Raw genomic sequence first — 20,692 nt, 5'->3', positions numbered from 1 at the left:
AATGTGCCGATATTATGGGATGCAAACGTGCAACCGAAAATAAATGTTTAAGCGACTTCGGTCAAAGATGCTTGAAACATTATGAATTTTTTTGTAGAAATCTTATAATACGGTGAATATTCATTTGATTAAATATTCTAATTTCCTTTATAGAAATAAAGTGTTCTTAGAGAAATATGTTCTCTATAAAAGATAAAGTTGCGCAATTTTACAAAAAGAAAGAAAATAATAAGGAAATGTCTTATTTATATTTGCTGAGTTGGTGTTCAAATTGATATTATAAATTTGAGGGTTTTGAAATCAAGAAACGTGTCATATTTTGACATTACTTTCATAAATATTTGAAGAACCAATGTCTTCAAAAAGATTTATGAAATAAATAAAAAGGAAAGTTTATAAAGTCTTGATATGACAATTATATATATCATGAAGACAGTGAAAATTGTTTCATTACGTGTCTTTTCTACGATATTTTATCGTTTAAAATTAAGATAAAAATGATTAAATTCATTAAGGATGTGAATTGCACTACAAGAAATATCATATTGTTATCAAATAATATATTGATATTATTAATTAAAAGACTTTACGTCTACAAGTAAATATGTTTACACTTGAAAGTGCAATCTATGTATGGAAATCTTCTAAAATAATTATGATGGATAGATTAAAATTTATAATCTATGTTTCTGACTTATGTCGAAAAATAAAATATTTTTATGCAAAATATATAATTGTTTACACGAAGGCAGAATAGTTCAAAGATATTTTGTCTACTAGTTAGCCAAGTAAACAATATTTTCATAAAAAATTAAATGTTTAAATGGTAAGCATGTACGAATGACTATACTTCTTATTAGAAGATATTCCAAGATTATCAGAAATTTCTAATTATTGTAATAATAATTTGAAATTAGATAAACTTAGAGTCAATGACAAGTCTAGACATACAAGTCTTAGCCATAATGTCATTAAACTACACTCTCTAATAGACTTATAAAATTTGACTATGTAAGTCAAAGATAACATTGTGGATCCACTAATAAAATTATTGAAATTCTCTATGAAATTCTTTTAAGACATCAGCCTACTATAAGTTGGTATGAAGGAAAACTCAACCTATGCAGATTGGAGATCCCAAGAACTAGGTTCAATGGGACAACCTAATTGTATTATCTTGGAAAGTTATTGTTGAGTATTAATCCTATAATAAAACAATATATATTTTAACGAGGATAAGCATGTCGCTTTTAATGATTCTTTGTGAGCAAAGAGATCACCTATGTGAGGGAGAAGTGCGGCTGCTTCGAAGGAATTGCACGGCTCAATTCTAGACCCTCTCACAGAATCAGGCGCGTGTTCCATGGCCAAAACGGACGCAACCATGAGAGCTTGACATGTATCAGGGAGAATTCAATGTGAAAGTGTGTAATCGTTTACACAAATGGAAGAATAGTTCAAGGACATCGAGACTACTAATCGGCTAGTAAAGTTATATACTTTCATAAGGGAAGGTTCAAATGGTTACACCTATCTATCCTATGTAGAATTCAACTGTTGAACCTTTCACCGGGTTAATCTTTCAATTTCCATTAATGTGGGGATTATTGAAATTAATCTAATTCCATTAATAAATGGAAATAAGATTGTGAATAAATAAAATCAAATAAAATTCACACAAATTGAAACGTGAATTAACGATGAATTTAATCCAAATTATAATCAAATATTAATTATTTAATTAATATTTAATGCATAATTAGAAAATTTAAGTATACTGTTATGATAAATATTTAACTTTAATTTCCTATCAATTGGTTAACGTTTAGACTCTTCAATTTGCTAGCATCGAATGTCTAACATTGTATTTCAACAAATTAACGTATAGGCCGTTTAATTAGTTATGGAGTAATTAACAAATGAATGAGACATATTTATTGCTAATAAACGTTTGGATGGTTTTATTTGAAGGTTAAATTCTCAGCAATATATACCCATTCATTATTCATTTCACATCATTCAATCATCTTATATTTTTCTCACTCTAGAATTCCAAAAGCCCTCTTCTTGTTTTGTGAGTATTCTTTGAGTTATTTGCTCGATATTTCTATTGAAATCGATATTTCTGTTGAAACCCGGTGATAGTTTAGGCACGTTGATCAAGTTCGACAAGTAGTGATTTAAGTGTAGAATCACTACTGGATTCGATGTACCCTTGGAGACAACCATTTACGATAAGCTCTATTACAAACGGGAGATGATGGAACTGTTTTAAGGGAAATGTGTCTAATACATGCCTCGAATCAACATTTTATCTGTTGATTTCGTTCTTTGTAATAATGTATTTATTTAATTGTTTGTAACATCGTTTATATATATATTTCTGTTATTTTTGAAGACAAGATTTCTAAAAAATTGTACATGTGAAGTGTGAATTGGATGCTTTTTTGGCAAGAGATACTATAGATTGTGGTGAATATTTTGATATATTGATATGATGGAAGATGATAGTTTGGAAGTATTCACTTCTTCAAATTATTCGCTAAGATATTTTACAGTGTTTTGTTAGAAAGAGATCATTTTGTGTTGAAAGAGAGGAATATGGGAAAGGGGAGCAAACAATAATACTAAGAACACAATAGAGTTCGTCCTTAAGAACATGTCGTTTTTTGACAACTAGAGTTTCGCTTTTCTTCTCTTAGCGAACGTTGAATCGGGGCTCAAAGGTACAAACAGGGGAGTGATTTCTTAGTGTTTTAGTTCGAAAGAGCTCCTTTGGCGTTAAGAGGGAGAGGAATACTGGGATGGGATTGGAATAATTTTCTAAAGATGAAATTGCAAAGAGCGGGAAACCCTTTTTCCGGAAAAAAATATTTTTTTTCTCTCTATCTGACGTGACATGCTACGTTGAATTCGTTACCTTTCGTTTTCGTAAGTGGTTTCCTTAATCATTTCTTATATATTAATAGTTTATTAGGAATACATGATGTTGATCTCCATAATCAATTTAAAAGCCAATATATATATATAAAATAATTATCTCATCTAATTTTGTGGAAAAAAAATAAAACAAAGATAATTGTTTATATTATTATCAGAATTTAACAACTAATTAAAATAAAGTATGTAAATAATTTTTTAAAATAACACTATAATTATTTAATTATTTAAATTTTTTTTATTAACGTATAGTCAAATTAGGACATTTCAATATTTTTATTTTATAATATATAATAAAATAATTAATTCATGAATTTAGAAAGATATTTAGATATCAATTAATTAGATTTCTTTCTTTCTATGAATATTCATAATGTTCCTATGCAAATTTTGATTACTTAAATCGATAAATAGACTCCTCTAATCTAAGAAAATTAAACATTTTATCTATTCATTACATATTATATCTCAGTGTTTTATCTTTATCTAATCATGGTCAAAACAAACAAAGGGCGTCAAAGAATCACCATGGCCAAAATGAAGAACGAGAGTAATCTTAAGGTGACATTCTGCAAAAGAAAAAGTGGGCTTTTCAAGAAATTCAGTGAGTTTATCACACTATGTGGGACTGAAGTTTTACTTCTAGTATTTTCACCAACAAACAGAGTGTTGTCCTACGGTCATCCCAGTGTAGATGAAATAGTTGGGCGATTATTTGGTTCATCCTCTCTAACGGGGCTTTCCTGTGAAACTCAACAAATGATTGAATCTTGTCGGTCATCAAATATTAGGAAACTAAATGCTAATGTGATGGAGGTTGAGGAGTTGATGGAGGTTGAGGAGCAGCTTGGGAAGCAGATAAATCATGATAAGAAAGTTGGGCAGGATCAAAGATGGTGGGAGAGATCGAATAAAGAGATGAGTTATCAACAACTTGAACATCTCAAGATGTCTCTGTTGAATTTAAATGCCATTGTGACCCAAAAGATGTTGGAGTTTTCTAACCCGTAAACTCAAACTTCTTTACGGGAAATAATTATTATTGTGATAAGTTATTGATAAATTTATCTTGTTGTTTTTATTTTTTATAATTTCAATTGTTATTGTTTTGATTGATGTTTGTGTTATGAATTTTATTCTAATTTATTTATGTGTTTGTAACCATATTTTTTGTATTTTAATTTTTTTTTTTTTATACTATTATCGATTAAGTCTTATGTGATTCGATGAGAAAAATTTATTGAGAAAAAAAATAAATAAAACGATAATGTTACATTTTTATCGTAAAATAAATAATCGAATATCTCATCTTCAATATAGTTGAAGATCTCATCTTTCATGGATCTCCAACCATAGAATACACTTTAATGCTAAATTCAAAATTTTATAAAGTATATCATAATATATATAAATATCTTAATCTAAAATATAATTTTATATTTAATATATAAAAATATTATTTTAATTTTCTATCTTTATTATCATCAATTTTGAATTAATATCTGCTACAAATTAACAATTAATTAATTTTCATGATAATTGATTAGATAGTTATTAACTGTAGTTAATAGAGAAATACATGTTTATGTGTGAACTGAGTAGGCCTGATGATATCGTTGGAAATGAGATTCTCATGTATTGCTAGTTAGATTCCCTTTCCTTTGAATAATGGAAGAAAGGGCTACCAAGAAGCAATAGAGATGGCTTGATTATAAAGATGATAGTTTTATTTCCCTCATTAATTTTGAAAAGTAATTTTCTATTTTTTCTCTTATTTACATTTCATAAAGTAATTATTCAACCATACATATTTTATTCTCCCTCATTTGGTCTCAGTATCTTTTTAAATATTTAAGAAGATAATATACAAAATATTGTAAATCATTTTTTAGTTAACTTTTGATTATATACTATATTATTTCATATATAAATAATATATATTCTTTTTAAACTTAACACCATAATTAAACTATTTAATTATATTATTTATTTCATAAATAAATACTATTATTTTAAAACCTTAATTCAATAATTAAATCTTTTTAATTATATATATATATTATTTAATTTTATAAATCAAGATTATATTAATTAATATTTATATCTATTATATATCTATTAATAATTAATAATTAACGATTAACAATCATTTTCTTAGATATAATTTATAAACTCTTAGTGTGTGTCCTCGTAGGACTCAATTATAATTGTTATAAGTTTTACCATATTAATCTTAATTGTCTTCGAGCAAAACACCGTGATCCTTAAAATAATTGGATTGAATTATCTTAAATAATTATTCAATTCAAAATTAGTATTGCACGTTAAATTAAATGACACAATTTTTTCAAGGGGATGCTCGGACAATAAAAATTTGATACTTCTCAAGAGGAAATCAAGACGACACACCAAATGTTTGGTCCTATGAGGATCATAAATGAGCTTCATTTTTCCTTTGTAAGATTAAATCAACTTCTAGATTTTTCACCTAGATATTTCTTGATAGGGTGAAATATCTACTTTATGATGTATTTTTGAATTTACTCTATTAAGTTTTTAGATTTGATTTTGATTAAGATTTGTGAAGTTTATTGTGAATTATTTTTTATTTTTTCTTATTTTAGGTTTAAACTTTTTATAATTAAATATCAACTTATTACTCAGAAAGTTTTTAAATTATTATTGGATTTCTCAAATGATATTATTTGAGTTAATGAAGATTAAATCTAAGTTGATGTCTATTATTTTGAATGTCATCTCTAGTTATGATAAATTATAAAACTTTTACTATTATTTTTTATTTATTTAGTAAGCTTGTTTCATTATAATCCAAGCTTGCATATGAAAAATGATGTCAAATTTCATTTATTTTGAGACATTTTATGTTTTTATAATATTTAATTAAAGATTTGAAACAATCTTATTTGGTATGGATTATAAAAAACACTTTTTTTAATTAAATTAACATATTAGAGTATTTTTTTTATATATAAATATAAAAATAAATAAATACAATTTATATTTAATTCACTTTTACATTTTTTTAATTAAATACAACTAAAATAATTGAATTAATTATAATAAAAAAACAATATTATTGAATAATATTAAGTTCACAGTTTAAAAAAATATAATTAATATTTAGTTTGGATTGTAAAAACCTAATATTAATTCAATTCATATAGGTACTAATGAACAAAATGATTTGGATTACGAATTTTGATAAATATAGTTTAGACTAATACAGATGGATTTGACCCGTTTCCTCATACTAGATATCAATGATCTAATTATTCCTTTTCATTTTCTATTCATAATACTTAATATAACAATTTTGGATGGAAGAAGATCTTAGACAAGTTTTTCCAATTGAGTGTAGATAGTAACAAATAATGATGATATACATACAATTCGATCGAAACATGATAATTTACATATAGTTCTCCAAACATCATTTCAAATGATCCCTAATTTGAATGAATCTATAGAGAGCAAAACACTTACATAAGAACTATAGACGAAATGGGGAAGTTGTTGATGGTGCCTGAATTCAATCTAGTTCTTAAGACGTAATGAAAACTAAACTTGAAAAACTAAGAACAAAGGGAATAAAATAAACAATGTATTGTTGAAACATAACATAATGTAAATTTAGTTATCAAAAGCATATTAATAGAGTGTTAGATTAAATTAAATAAAGAAAAAGGAAAACTAATTAAAAGAGAAATAATTAGTTAAGGAAAAACATCTTAATAAACTTAGGTAAATATGTTTAATTCAATAAGACATAGTTTTAATGATGTGGTTTGCACAAAACTAAGTTATAATCTGAACAAAACATAACTATGGTCTGAACAAGAACAAAGTTGTGTAATTTACCTCTGTGCAGCTACTGCCCAATAGACGCATGTCTTTAGATGCAGTCTAAAGAAAGAGCGAGCAGACATAGTCTGAACTTCATCAGACGGGTTGTTTGAAGAAGTGCGCGAGCAGACATAATATGAACTTCATTAAACGGGCTGTCTAAAGAACTGCGTGAGAAGACGTCTAGGACTTAATAGATGGGTTATCTGAAGAAATGCGCGAGCACACGTCTAGGACTCAACAAATGCTCTAGTCTGAAGAAGCGCTAGCAGACGTCTAGGTTTCAAAGAATGCTCTATTCTGAAGAAGCGCTTGTAGATGTCTAGGCTTCAACAGACGCTCTGGTCTAAAGAAGTGCTAGCAGACGTCTAGGCTTCAACAGACGCTCTGGTCTGAAGAAGCGCTAACAGACGTGAAGGCTTCAACAGACGTTCTAGTCTGAAGAAGCGCTGGCAGACTATTAGGATCGGGATAGCCGAAAGAGACTAGGGGTCTCTTTAGGTCGAACGCTTACACAACACGCTGGTTGATACTAACTCGGTTAGAAGTTAATATCGGTCTCATTACTACACAAACCGTCACAAACTCTTGAACCGAGATCAAGTGTATAAATGTTTTTTTCGATTTGAAGAAACACACACACGAATTGGACAACAATAGAAGGGTGTGAAATGGAGAAGAAACACAAAACAATATTTATAGATGTTCGGAGATAAAACTCCTATGTCACCCCTTCTTCTCAAATATTAAGAAGGATATTTACTAAGAATATTCAACACACTTTACAATACGTCAAATAACCGAGGCTTATTGACTTAAAACTCTCACTTCTTACACAAAATGAATGGAATTGTAATATCCTTAGCACTTTGGACTGTATGTAAACAAGAACAGTTTAGGCTTTGATTCAATTCTAAAATATGTTGTCTGACTGTCTTGTATATCTTCTTGGTATATCTTCTAGGTATGATGTTGTTGTTCTTCAAGCTTCTCTTAAATAGTGAAATATGACAACAATCATATTTCTCATTCAACGGATACTTGCATGGTAATCCTTGATCCTTGATTCTGATTGGTCAGTCAAGAAGGTACAACATGACATTAAATGCGGTTGATAGTTCCCAAGAAACATATCAGTCGGCATGTTTGTCTTCTATTGATTTAATCATCTGGAGCGGTTTGACAGATACCTGCTCCTTGGAGACTATTGTTGGACTTATGCCAAAATAGGTATCTAATCACTTTTTGCAGTCTTTTACTTCCCAAGGTCTATCATCAGACTTGTATCAAAATGAAAATAACAGTTTGTATATTTGAAAGCTTCCTTCTGCATATTCCCAAAGTATTCTGAATTACACCAAAATGGAAACTTCCAGCCGTTCTCAGTTTAAATCTCTTAGTATATGACTGATTCCACATCTTTGATTTGATTGGTCAAGCTGCCGGTCATTTTATATCTTGTATAGAAGCTTAGGATTGCACCAAGTATTTTACCGGATAGATCACCGGTTGCGCCGTCTTTTCAATATCGATGGACCGGACATACTGAGGAAGAATAGAAGCCGATTTCTCTTTGAGGTATAAATGATAGGTTTACTAATCATACAACTGAGTGGTAAAGCCATTTTTCACTGCCGAGTCGATCCTATACTTGTTTTGTTGTAAAGATAGTCGAATAGATGGTTTGATTAGATAATCCCGGTTTGCGCCACTTGAGTAAGTAATATCGGTCGACCGGACTAGAGTGATAAAGTTGTTTTGAGGATATGACCGAATTCTGCATCTCTTGCACAAACGGTGGATTTGGTTAGGTTTTTCAGATATTTAATTACCTGCTAATTAACTATCTATTTTATCTAAAATAGACATCTAGGCTTCAAAAGAATACTAAAGCAACACCCACTAATCTTCCCTACTCATCACCCGACAAACGATAGTCTGTCACATCAGCACACACAATAATCAACTGAATAATTCCACATGTTAATATTCAGATTCGACCGTTGCATTAATTAACGTGTATCATTTATACAAACCATATAAAAAGCTCAATAGTCACATGACATTCAAGTAGGTCTACGATACTCAAGTGCGTCTACAACACTCAAGTAGAGCTACGATACATTAGAACGTGGAGCTCTACAAGACGCCATCATTGAATGCAAAGAGGCTGTGACTCATATATATACTAATTAAGTGTAATAATTAATATTCTAATTAAATATCATGTATTTTTTAAACGTATTTTTAATGATAAATTAAATTGTATATATATTTGTTTAATAATATATGACATATTATTTATTTGATTACGTTTTTATGTTATTGACTATATATATTATAGTTGTTTTGTCGTGGTGAAAGCGATAATATACAATCACATATATGGATATATTAATTTTGGTTTAATATAATATATTTGATATACATTGTTTAATACATCATTAAAACTTACTTAATTTGATAATTTTGAAATCAAATAATTACAAGGAAAGTCTTGTTTGTTTTGAGAATAATGTGGCAAATGTGCCGATATTATGGGATGCAAACGTGCAACCGAAAATAAATGTTTAAGCGACTTCGGTCAAAGATGCTTGAAACATTATGAATTTTTTTGTAGAAATCTTATGATACGGTGAATATTCATTTGATTAAATATTCTAATTTCTTTTATAGAAATAAAGTGTTCTTAGAGAAATATGTTCTCTATAAAAGATAAAGTTGCGTAATTTTACAAAAAGAAAGAAAATAACAAGGAAATGTCTTGTTTATATTTGCTGAGTTGGTGTTCAAATTGATATTATAAATTTGAGGATTTTGAAATCAAGAAACGTGTCATATTTTGACATTACTTTCATAAATATTTGAAGAACTAATGTCTTCAAAAATATTTATGAAATAAATAAAAAGGAAAGTTTATAAAGTCTTGATATGACAATTATATATATCATGAAGACAGTGAAAATTGTTTCATTACGTGTCTTTTCTACGATATTTTATCGTTTAAAATTAAGATAAAAATGATTAAATTCATTAAGGATGTGAATTGCACTACAAGAAATATCATACTGTTATCAAATAATATATTGATATTATTAATTAAAAGACTTTACGTCTACAAGTAATATATGTTTACACTTGAAAGTGCAATCTACGTATGGAAATCTTCTAAAAAAATTATGATGGATAGATTAAAAGTTATAATCTATGTTTCTGACTTATGTCGAAAAATAAAATATTTTTATGCAAAATATATAATTGTTTACACGAAGGCAGAATAGTTCAAAGACATTTTGTCTACTAGTTAGCCAAGTAAACAATATTTTCATAAAAAATAAAATGTTTAAATGGTAAGCATGTACGAATGACTATATTTCTTATTAGAAGATATTCCAAGATTATCAGAAATTTCTAATTATTGTAATAATAATTTGAAATTAGATAAACTTAGAGTCAATGACAAGTCTAGACATACAAGTCTTAGCCATAATGTCATTAAACTACACTCTCTAATAGACTTATAAAATTTGACTATGTAAGTCAAAGATAACATTGTGGATCCACTAATAAAATTATTGAATAGAGAGTTTGTATGAAATTCTTTTAAGACATCAGCCTACTATAAGTTGGTATGAAGGAAAACTCAACCTATGCAGATTGGAGATCCCAAGAACTAGGTTCAATGGGACAACCCAATTGTATTATCTTGGAAAGTTATTGTTGAGTATTAATCCTATAATAAAACAATATATATTTTAACGAGGATAAGCATGTCGCTTTTAATGATTCTTTGTGAGCAAAGAGATCACCTATGTGAGGGAGAAGTGAGGCTGCTTCGAAGGAATTGCACGGCTCAATTCTAGACCCTCTCACAGAATCAGGCGCGTGTTCCATGGCCAAAACGGACGCAACCATGAGAGCTTGACATGTATCAGGGAGAATTCAATGTGAAAGTGTGTAATCATTTACACAAATGGAAGAATAGTTCAAGGACATCGAGACTACTAATCGGCTAGTAAAGTTATATACTTTCATAAGGGAAGGTTCAAATGGTTACACCTATCTATCCTATGTAGAATTCAACTGTTGAACCTTTCACCGGGTTAATCTTTCAATTTCCATTAATGTGGGGGAGTATTGAAATTAATCTAATTCCATTAATAAATGGAAATAAGATTGTGAATAAATAAAATCAAATAAAATTCACTCAAATTGAAACGTGAATTAACGGTGAATTTAATCCAAATTATAATCAAATATTAATTATTTAATTAATATTTAATGCATAATTAGAAAATTAAAGTATATTGTTATGATAAATATTTAACTTTAATTGCCTATCAATTGGCTAACGTTTAGACTCTTCAATTTGCTAGCATCGAATGTCTAACATTGTATTTCAACAAATTAACGTATAGGCCGTTTAATTAGTTATGGAGTAATTAACAAATGAATGAGAAATATTTATTGCTAATAAACGTTTGGATGGTTTTATTTGAAGGTTAAATTCTCAGCAATATATACTCATTCATTATTCATTTCACATCATTCAATCATCTTATATTTTTCTCACTCTAGAATTCCAAAATCCCTATTCTTGTTTTGTGAGTATTCTTTGAGTTATTTGCTCGATATTTCTATTGAAATCGATATTTCTGTTGAAACCCGGTGATAGTTCAGGCACGTTGATCAAGTTCGACAAGTAGTGATTTAAGTGTAGAATCACTACTGGATTCGATGTACCCTTGGAGACAACCATTTACGATAAGCTCTATTACAAACGGGAGATGATGGAACTGTTTTAAGGGAAACGTGTCTAATACATGCCTCGAATCAACATTTTATCTGTTGATTTCGTTCTTTGTAATAATGTATTTATTTAATTGTTTGTAACATCATTTATATATATATTTCTGTTATTTTTTAAGACAAGATTTCTAAAAAATTGTACATGTGAAGAGTGAATTGGATGCTTTTTTGGCAAGAGATACTATAGATTGTGGTGAATATTTTGATATATTGATATGATGGAAGATGATAGTTTGGAAGTATTCACTTCTTCAAATTATTCGCTAAGATATTTTACAGTGTTTTGTTAGAAAGAGATCATTTTGTGTTGAAAGAGAGGAATATGGGAAAGGGGAGCAAACAATAATATTAAGAACACACTAGAGTTCGTCCTTAAGAACATGTCGTTTTTTGACAACTAGAGTTTCGCTTTTCTTCTCTTAGCAAACGTTGAATCGGGGCTCGAAGGTACAAACAGGGGAGTGATTTCTTAGTGTTTTAGTTCGAAAGAGCTCCTTTGGCGTTAAGAGGGAGAGGAATACTGGGATGGGATTGGAATAATTTTCTAAAGATGAAATTGCAAAGAGCGGGAAACCCTTTTTCCGGAAAAAAATATTTTTTTTCTCTCTATCTGACGTGACATGCTACGTTGAATTCGTTACCTTTCGTTTTCGTAAGTGGTTTCCTTAATCATTTCTTATATATTAATAGTTTATTAGGAATACATGATGTTGATCTCCATAATCCATTTAAAAGCCAATATATATATAAAATAATTATCTCATCTAATTTTGTGGAAAAAAAATAAAACAAAGATAATTGTTTATATTATTATCAGAATTTAACAACTAATTAAAATAAAGTATGTAAATAATTTTTTAAAATAACACTATAATTATTTAATTATTTAAATTTTTTTTATTAAAGTATAGTCAAATTAGGACATTTCAATATTTTTATTTTATAATATATAATAAAATAATTAATTCATGAATTTAGAAAGATATTTAGATATCAATTAATTAGATTTCTTTCTTTCTATGAATATTCATAATGTTCCTATGCAAATTTTGATTACTTAAATCTATAAATAGACTCCTCTAATCTAAGAAAATTAAACATTTTATCTATTCATTACATATTATATCTCCGTGTTTTATCTTTATCTAATCATGGTCAAAACAAACAAAGGGCGTCAAAGAATCACCATGGCCAAAATGAAGAACGAGAGTAATCTTAAGGTGACATTCTGCAAAAGAAAAAGTGGGCTTTTGAAGAAATTCAGTGAGCTTATCACACTATGTGGGGCTGAAGTTTTACTTCTAGTATTTTCACCAACAAACAGAGTGTTCTCCTACGGTCATCCCAGTGTAGATGAAATAGTTGGGCGATTATTTGGTTCATCCTCTCTGACGGGGCTTTCCTGTGAAACTCAACAAATGATTGAATCTTGTCGGTCAACAAATATTAGGGAACTAAATGCTAATGTGATGGAGGTTGAGGAGTTGATGGAGGTTGAGGAGCAGCTTGGGAAGCAGATAAATCATCACAAGAAAGTTGGGCAGGATCAAAGATGGTGGGAGAGATCGAATAAAGAGATGAGTTATCAACAACTTGAACATCTCAAGATGTCTCTATTGAATTTAAATGCCATTGTGACCCAAAAGATGTTGGAGTTTTCTAACCCGTAAATTCAAACTTCTTTACGGGAAATAATTATTATTGTGATAAGTTATTGATAAATTTATCTTGTTGTTTTTATTTTTTATAATTTCAATTGTTATTGTTTTGATTGATGTTTGTGTTATGAATTTTATTCTAATTTATTTATGTGTTTGTAACCATATTTTTTGTATTTTATTTTTTTTTTGTTTTTATACTATTATCCATTAAGTCTTATGTGATTCGATGAGAAAAATTTATTGAGAAAAAAAATAAATAAAACGATAATGTTACATTTTTATCGTAAAATAAATAATCGAATATCTCATCTTCATTATAGTTGAAGATCTCATCTTTTATGGATCTCCAACCATAGAATACACTTTAATGCTAAATTCAAAATTTTATAAAGTATATCATAATATATAAAAATATCTTAATCTAAAATATAATTTTATATTTAATATATAAAAATATTATTTTAATTTTCTATCTTTATTATCATCAATTTTGAATTAAAATATGCTACAAATTAACAATTAATTAATTTTCATGATAATTGATTAGATAGTTATTAACTGTAGTTAATAGAGAAATACATGTTTATGTGTGAACTGAGTAGGCCTGATGATATCATTGGAAATGAGATTCTCATGTATTGCTTGTTAGATTCCCTTTCCTTTGAATAATGGAAGAAAGGGCTACCAAGAAGCAATAGAGATGGCTTGATTATAAAGATGATAGTTTTATTTCCCTCATTAATTTTGAAAAGTAATTTTCTATTTTTTCTCTTATTTACATTTCATAAAGTAATTATTCAACCATACATATTTTATTCTCCCTCATTTGGTCTCAGTATCTTTTTAAATATTTAAGAAGATAATATACAAAATATTGTAAATCATTTTTTAGTTAACTTTTGATTATATACTATATTATTTCATATATAAATAATATATATTCTTTTTAAACTTAACACCATAATTAAACTATTTAATTATATTATTTATTTCATAAATAAATACTATTATTTTAAAACCTTAATTCAATAATTAAATCTTTTTAATTATATATATATTATTTAATTTTATAAATCAATATTATATTAATTAATATTTATATCTATTATATATCTATTAATAATTAATAATTAACGATTAACAATCATTTTCTTAGATATAATTTATAAACTCTTAGTGTGTGTCCTCGTAGGACTCAATTATAATTGTTATAAGTTTTACCATATTAATCTTAATTGTCTTCGAGCAAAAAACCGTGACCCTTAAAATAATTGGATTGAATTATCTTAAATAATTATTCAATTCAAAATTAGTATTGCACGTTAAATTAAATGACACAATTTTTTCAAGGGGATGCTCGGACAATAAAAATTTGATACTTCTCAAGAGGAAATCAAGACGACACACCAAATGTTTGGTCCTATGAGGATCATAAATGAGCTTCATTTTTCCTTTGTAAGATAAAATCAACTTCTAGATTTTTCACCTAGATATTTCTTGATAAGGTGAAATATCTACTTTATGATGTATTTTTGAATTTACTCTATTAAGTTTTTAGATTTGATTTTGATTAAGATTTGTGAATTTTATTGTGAATTATTTTTTATTTTTTCTTATTTTAGGTTTAAACTTTTAATAATTAAATATCAACTTATTACTTAGAAAGTTTTTAAATTATTATTGGATTTCTCAAATGATATTATTTGAGTTAATGAAGATTAAATCTAAGTTGATGTCTATTATTTTGAATGTCATCTCTAGTTATGATAAATTATAAAACTTTTACTATTATTTTTTATTTATTTAGTAAGCTTGTTTCATTATAATCCAAGCTTGCATATGAAAAATGATGTCAAATTTCATTTATGTTGAGACATTTTATGTTTTTATAATATTTAATTAAAGATTTGAAACAATCTTATTTGGTATGGATTATAAAAAACACGTTTTTTAATTAAATTAACATATTAGAGTATTTTTTTTATATATAAATATAAAAATAAATAAATACAATTTATATTTAATTCACTTTTACATTTTTTTAATTAAATACAACTAAAATAATTGAATTAATTATAATAAAAAAACAATATTATTGAATAATATTAAGTTCACAGTTTAAAAAAATATAATTAATATTTAGTTTGGATTGTAAAAACCTAATATTAATTCAATTCATATAGATACTAATGAACAAAATGATTTGGATTACGAATTTTGATAAATATAGTTTAGACTAATACAGATGGATTTGACCCGTTTCCTCGTACTAGATATCAATGATCTAATTATTCCTTTTCATTTTCTATTCATAATACTTAATATAACCATTTTGGATGGAAGAAGATCTTAGACAAGTTTTTCCAATTGAGTGTAGATAGTAACAAATAATGATGATATACATACAATTCGATCGGAACATGATAATTTACATATAGTTCTCCAAACATCATTTCAAATGATCCCTAATTTGAATGAATCTATAGAGAGCAAAACACTTACATAAGAACTATAGACGAAATGGGGAAGTTGTTGATGGTGCCTGAATTCAATCTAATTCTTAAGACGTAATGAAAACTAAACTTGAAAAACTAAGAACAAAGGGAATAAAATAAACAATGTATTGTTGAAACATAACATAATGTAAATTTAGTTATCAAAAGCATATTAATAGAGTGTTAGATTAAATTAAATAAAGAAAAAGGAAAACTAATTAAAAGAGAAATAATTAGTTAAGGAAAAACATCTTAATAAACTTAGGTAAATATGTTTAATTCAATAAGACATAGTTTTAATGATGTGGTTTGCACAAAACTAAGTTATAATCTGAACAAAATATAACTATGGTCTGAACAAGAACTAAGTTGTGTAATTTACCTTTGTGCAGCTACTGCCCAATAGACGCATGTCTTTAGATGCAATCTAACGAAAGAGCGAGCAGACATAGTCTGAACTTCATCAGACGGGTTGTTTGAAGAAGTGCGCGAGCAGACATAATATGAACTTCATTAAACGGGTTGTCTAAAGAACTGCGTGAGAAGACGTCTAGGACTTAATAGATGGGTTATCTGAAGAAATGCGCGAGCACACGTCTAGGACTCAACAAATGCTCTAGTCTGAAGAAGCGCTAGCAGACGTCTAGGTTTCAAAGAATGCTCTATTCTGAAGAAGCGCTTGCAGACGTCTAGGCTTCAACAGATGCTCTGGTCTAAAGAAGTACTAGCAGACGTCTAGGCTTCAACAGACGCTCTAGTCTGAAGAAGCGCTAACAGACGTGAAGGCTTCAACAGACGTTCTAGTCTGAAGAAGCGCTGGCAGACTATTAGGATCGGGATAGCCGAAAGAGACTAGGGGTCTCTTTAGGTCGAACGCTTACACAACACGCTGGTTGATACTAACTCGGTTAGAAGTTAATATCGGTCTCATTACTACACAAACCGTCACAAACTCTTGAACCGAGTTCAAGTGTATAAATGTTTTTTTCGATTTGAAGAAACACACACACGAATTGGACAACAATAGAAGGGTGTGAAATGGAGAAGAAACACAAAACAATATTTATGGATGTTCGGAGATAAAACTCCTATGTCACCCCTTCTTCTCAAATATTAAGAAGGATATTTACTAAGAATATTCAACACACTTTACAATACGTCAAATAACCGAGGCTTATTGACTTAAAACTCTCACTTCTTACACAAAATGAATATTTTTGTAGTATCCTTAGCACTTTGGACAGTATGTAAACAAGAACAGTTTAGGCTTTGATTCATTTCTAAAATATGTTATCTCACTGTCTTGTATATCTTCTTGGTATATCTTATAGGTATGATGTTGTTGTTCTTCAAGCTTCTCTTAAATAGTGAAATATGACAACAGTCATATTTCTCATTCAACGAATACTTGCATGGTAATCCTTGATCCTTGATTCTGATTGGTCGGTCAAGAAAGTACAACATGACATTAAATGCGGTTGATACTTCCCAAGAAACGTATCAGTCGGCATGTTTGACTTCTATTGATTTAATCATCTTGAGCGGTTTGACAGATACCTGCTCCTTGGAGACTATTATTGGACTTATACCAAAATAGGTATCTAATCACTTTTGGCAGTCTTTTGCTTCCCAAGGTCTATCATCAGACTTGTATCAAAATGAAAATAACAGTTTGTATATTTGAAAGCTTCCTTCTGCATATTCCCAAAGTATTCTGAATTACACCAAAATGGAAACTTCCAGCCGTTCTCAGTTTAAATCTCTTAGTATATGACTGATTCCACATCTTTGATTTGATTGGTCAAGCTGCCGGTCATTTTATATCTTGTATAGAAGCTTAGGATTGCACCAAGTATTTTACCGGACAGATCACCGGTTGCGCCGTCTTTTCAATATCGATGGACCGGACATACTGAGGAAGAATAGAAGTCGATTTCTCTTTGAGGTATAAATGATAGGTTTACTAATCATACAATTGAGTGGTAAAGCCATTTTTCACTGCCGAGTCGATCCTCTACTTGTTTTGTTGTAAAGATAGTCGAATAGATGGTTTGATTAGATAATCCCGGTTTGCGCCACTTGAGTAAGTAATATCGGTCGATCGGACTAGAGTGATAAAGTTGTTTTGAGGATATGACCGAATTCTGCATCTCTTGCACAAACGGTGGATTTGGTTAGGTTTTTCAGATATTTAATTACCTTCTAATTAACTATCTATTTTATCTAAAATAGACGTCTAGGCTTCAAAAGAATACTAAAGCAACACCCACTAATCTTCCCTACTCATCACCCGACAAACGATAGTCTGTCACATCAGCACACACAATAATCAACTGAATAATTCCACATGTTAATATTCAGATTCGACCGTTGCATTAATTAACGTGTATCATTTATACAAACCATATAAAAAGCTCAATAGTCACATGACATTCAAGTAGGTCTACGATACTCAAGTGCGTCTATAACAATCAAGTAGAGCTACGATACATTAGAACGTGGAGCTCTACAAGACGCCATCATTGAATGCAAAGAGGCTGTGACTCATATATATATGTGGATCTTAATCAAGAAGGTGTTGAATGTATTACCGCGTTTATTCAAGATTACTATCTAATTATCCCAATTGTAATTCGAATACTATGTACTTTCCATTAAGATAAGCTGAGAGTGAAATTGTTGTAATATTTGTTAAGAATTTTCAGCATTATAAGTTGAACAGAGGGTGTGATTAATAGAGTGTGAGTTAGAAGTTCAGAACAGGCATTGTTAAGTTATGGGTTTCTGATCGAGCTTGTGTAGAGACTATAAAAGTTAAAGTCTTCTATTGTATCCTTTTGGTAACATAAGAAGGGGTGACGTAAGAGTTTTTATCTCCTAACATCCATAAACAACTCTGTGTCTATTTCTTAATGTCTTATTCATTCTGCATCAATACACTTCAAATCTAGTGAGTTATTCCACACTTGAATCTGATGCAAGAGCTCGCGAAGATTTGTCACGAGAATAAAACCATGTCTTAACCTCCAACTGGGTTAAAACCGAATTGGAAGTCGATAGTCGTTCAACAATACTCAAATTCCACCGGTTGTTGTTGACACTGATCCCAACATAGAGAAATTGAGAAGATTATGATTGAAATAAGACGCAAAAGGAAAGTAGATGATATGTTGTATCCCTAGATGAGCCACAATATGTACCTTCTTCAAATTTGAGGGCTTAGATGTGAAAATATGAATGTAGAACCCCACATAAAATTTTAAAATAAGTCCCCAACTATTTGAAGAGTGGTTTCATATCCCCAAAAGGAGACCGAGAAAATTTGATTTTAGGATTATAGGTTGCCATTTGGCGCTGGCTCATATTCTTGTCTCTCCAATTGGGCTTGTTAGATCTATGATTATTTAGAGAAAAAATAAAATTTATGTATACTAGATTATTTGGGTAAAATGATTAAATAGTATTTATTATATAATAATATAAATATTATAAAATAATTAACTAATGATAAAATAAAATATTAATTTAATTAATCATTTACTATAAATAAATTATATTTTACCAAATAATTGATAGTTAATTATTTAGATTATAATAATATTAATATTAGTATAAATGAATAAATAATAATAATTAGGTTATTACATTAATTATATAACTTTGTAAAAATAATATTTAAAATTTATTTAAAAACTATCTTTTAAATATTTTATTGAGATTTTAATTTAGATAGAATATTATTCTAAAATATATTTTAATTATGTATATATTGAATTTATCCGTTAAAAATAAACTCCACTTCCCTTTTAGTCAATTGAATTTAAGAGATTTTTAGTTAAATATTTTTATGATATATTTTCTTATTCATTTTAAAATTGTCATTCTCTCCCATTAAATCACTTTTTTCCACTCTGCTCACATCTTTATCGACTTTTCGATCCTCCTCCATCCTTGGCCAGTCAAATAGGTAACACTTTATAAAATGCTATGTTTTTTTAAAAAAAAAATAGTTTATTGTCATTTCATTAAAAAAAAACTCAAAAGTGGGAAAATAGTTTGAAAGTTAAGATCAAACCTAGACAATTTATTTCTTTGACTAATAAACAAACAATCAAGCAGAATTACAAACAACTAAAAGAATTACAACAAACAAAAATTTTCTAAAGCGTTTTGAATATAATTTTGTTGATGACTATTCTATAGGAGATATTCTATCTTTGGCTTAAGCTCCAGTTTTATTCATTTTTCTGAATTCCTCTCAAAGTAAGAATTAGTGTATTTCTATATGCAACTACATCTTCTCAGACTTTCTCCAATGATTTGCGCATTGTACTGTAAATTTTTGCATTTCTTTCCCTCGATACATTGTAGATAAATGCTCCAAAGAAGCATTTCAATAATTTAATGTAGAAGTTCTCTCTCTTCACTTTGACTGTAATCATTTCTTTGATTTCATTCCATTTTCAGGGAAGTTAGAGACATATGCTATGTAAATATACTCCTATTTTCTTTTTATCTTTTCTACCTACGATTCATATGTTGATACACTTTTTGCTTTGCCTTAATGGAGAATCATATATTCATTAGTCTTCTTTTCTTCTGGTATTTTTTTTGTTTCTCTAACTATAATTTTTTGTTTTGATTGATCTACTTGCTGCTTCACTTTTCTTATTATGTTTTTTTAAATGAAGTTGTAATATTGAACTCACGGGAAATAAATTTTTTTATCAATCAAAGTTTCATTCATTTCCTCTTACAATTATTGACAATGCAGTTCACTTAAGTTGATCCATTATTATAGACATTCATTTTTTACTTCTCAATAATATAGTGTATATATTTTAAAAAATCCTGAATTTATTGTTATACAAAATTCATATACATGCTCCATTCATGAATTATTAAATGAGAAATTGCTTTTAG

The 20,692-nt window shown here is 28.5% G+C and overlaps 2 protein-coding genes across 2 annotated transcripts; both read left to right on the top strand.

Annotated features, from left to right (window-relative positions):
• The first annotated feature begins 3,468 nt into the window (after window positions 1-3,468).
• LOC124915857 (agamous-like MADS-box protein AGL62) lies at window positions 3,469-3,951 on the top strand. Its single transcript, XM_047456605.1, has one exon. The coding sequence runs from the start codon at window positions 3,469-3,471 to the stop codon at window positions 3,949-3,951; it is 483 nt and encodes a 160-aa protein (XP_047312561.1).
• An 8,849-nt stretch (window positions 3,952-12,800) lies between these two features.
• LOC124915856 (agamous-like MADS-box protein AGL62) lies at window positions 12,801-13,283 on the top strand. The gene has a single exon (XM_047456604.1). The coding sequence runs from the start codon at window positions 12,801-12,803 to the stop codon at window positions 13,281-13,283; it is 483 nt and encodes a 160-aa protein (XP_047312560.1).
• The last annotated feature ends 7,409 nt before the right edge of the window (window positions 13,284-20,692 follow it).

The sequence above is a fragment of the Impatiens glandulifera genome, chromosome 9 (assembly GCF_907164915.1).
Source record: "Impatiens glandulifera chromosome 9, dImpGla2.1, whole genome shotgun sequence".
Taxonomy (NCBI): domain Eukaryota; kingdom Viridiplantae; phylum Streptophyta; class Magnoliopsida; order Ericales; family Balsaminaceae; genus Impatiens; species Impatiens glandulifera.
The sequence above is the reverse complement of the archived record's forward strand: the minus strand, read 5'-3'. Positions and strand labels throughout refer to the sequence as shown.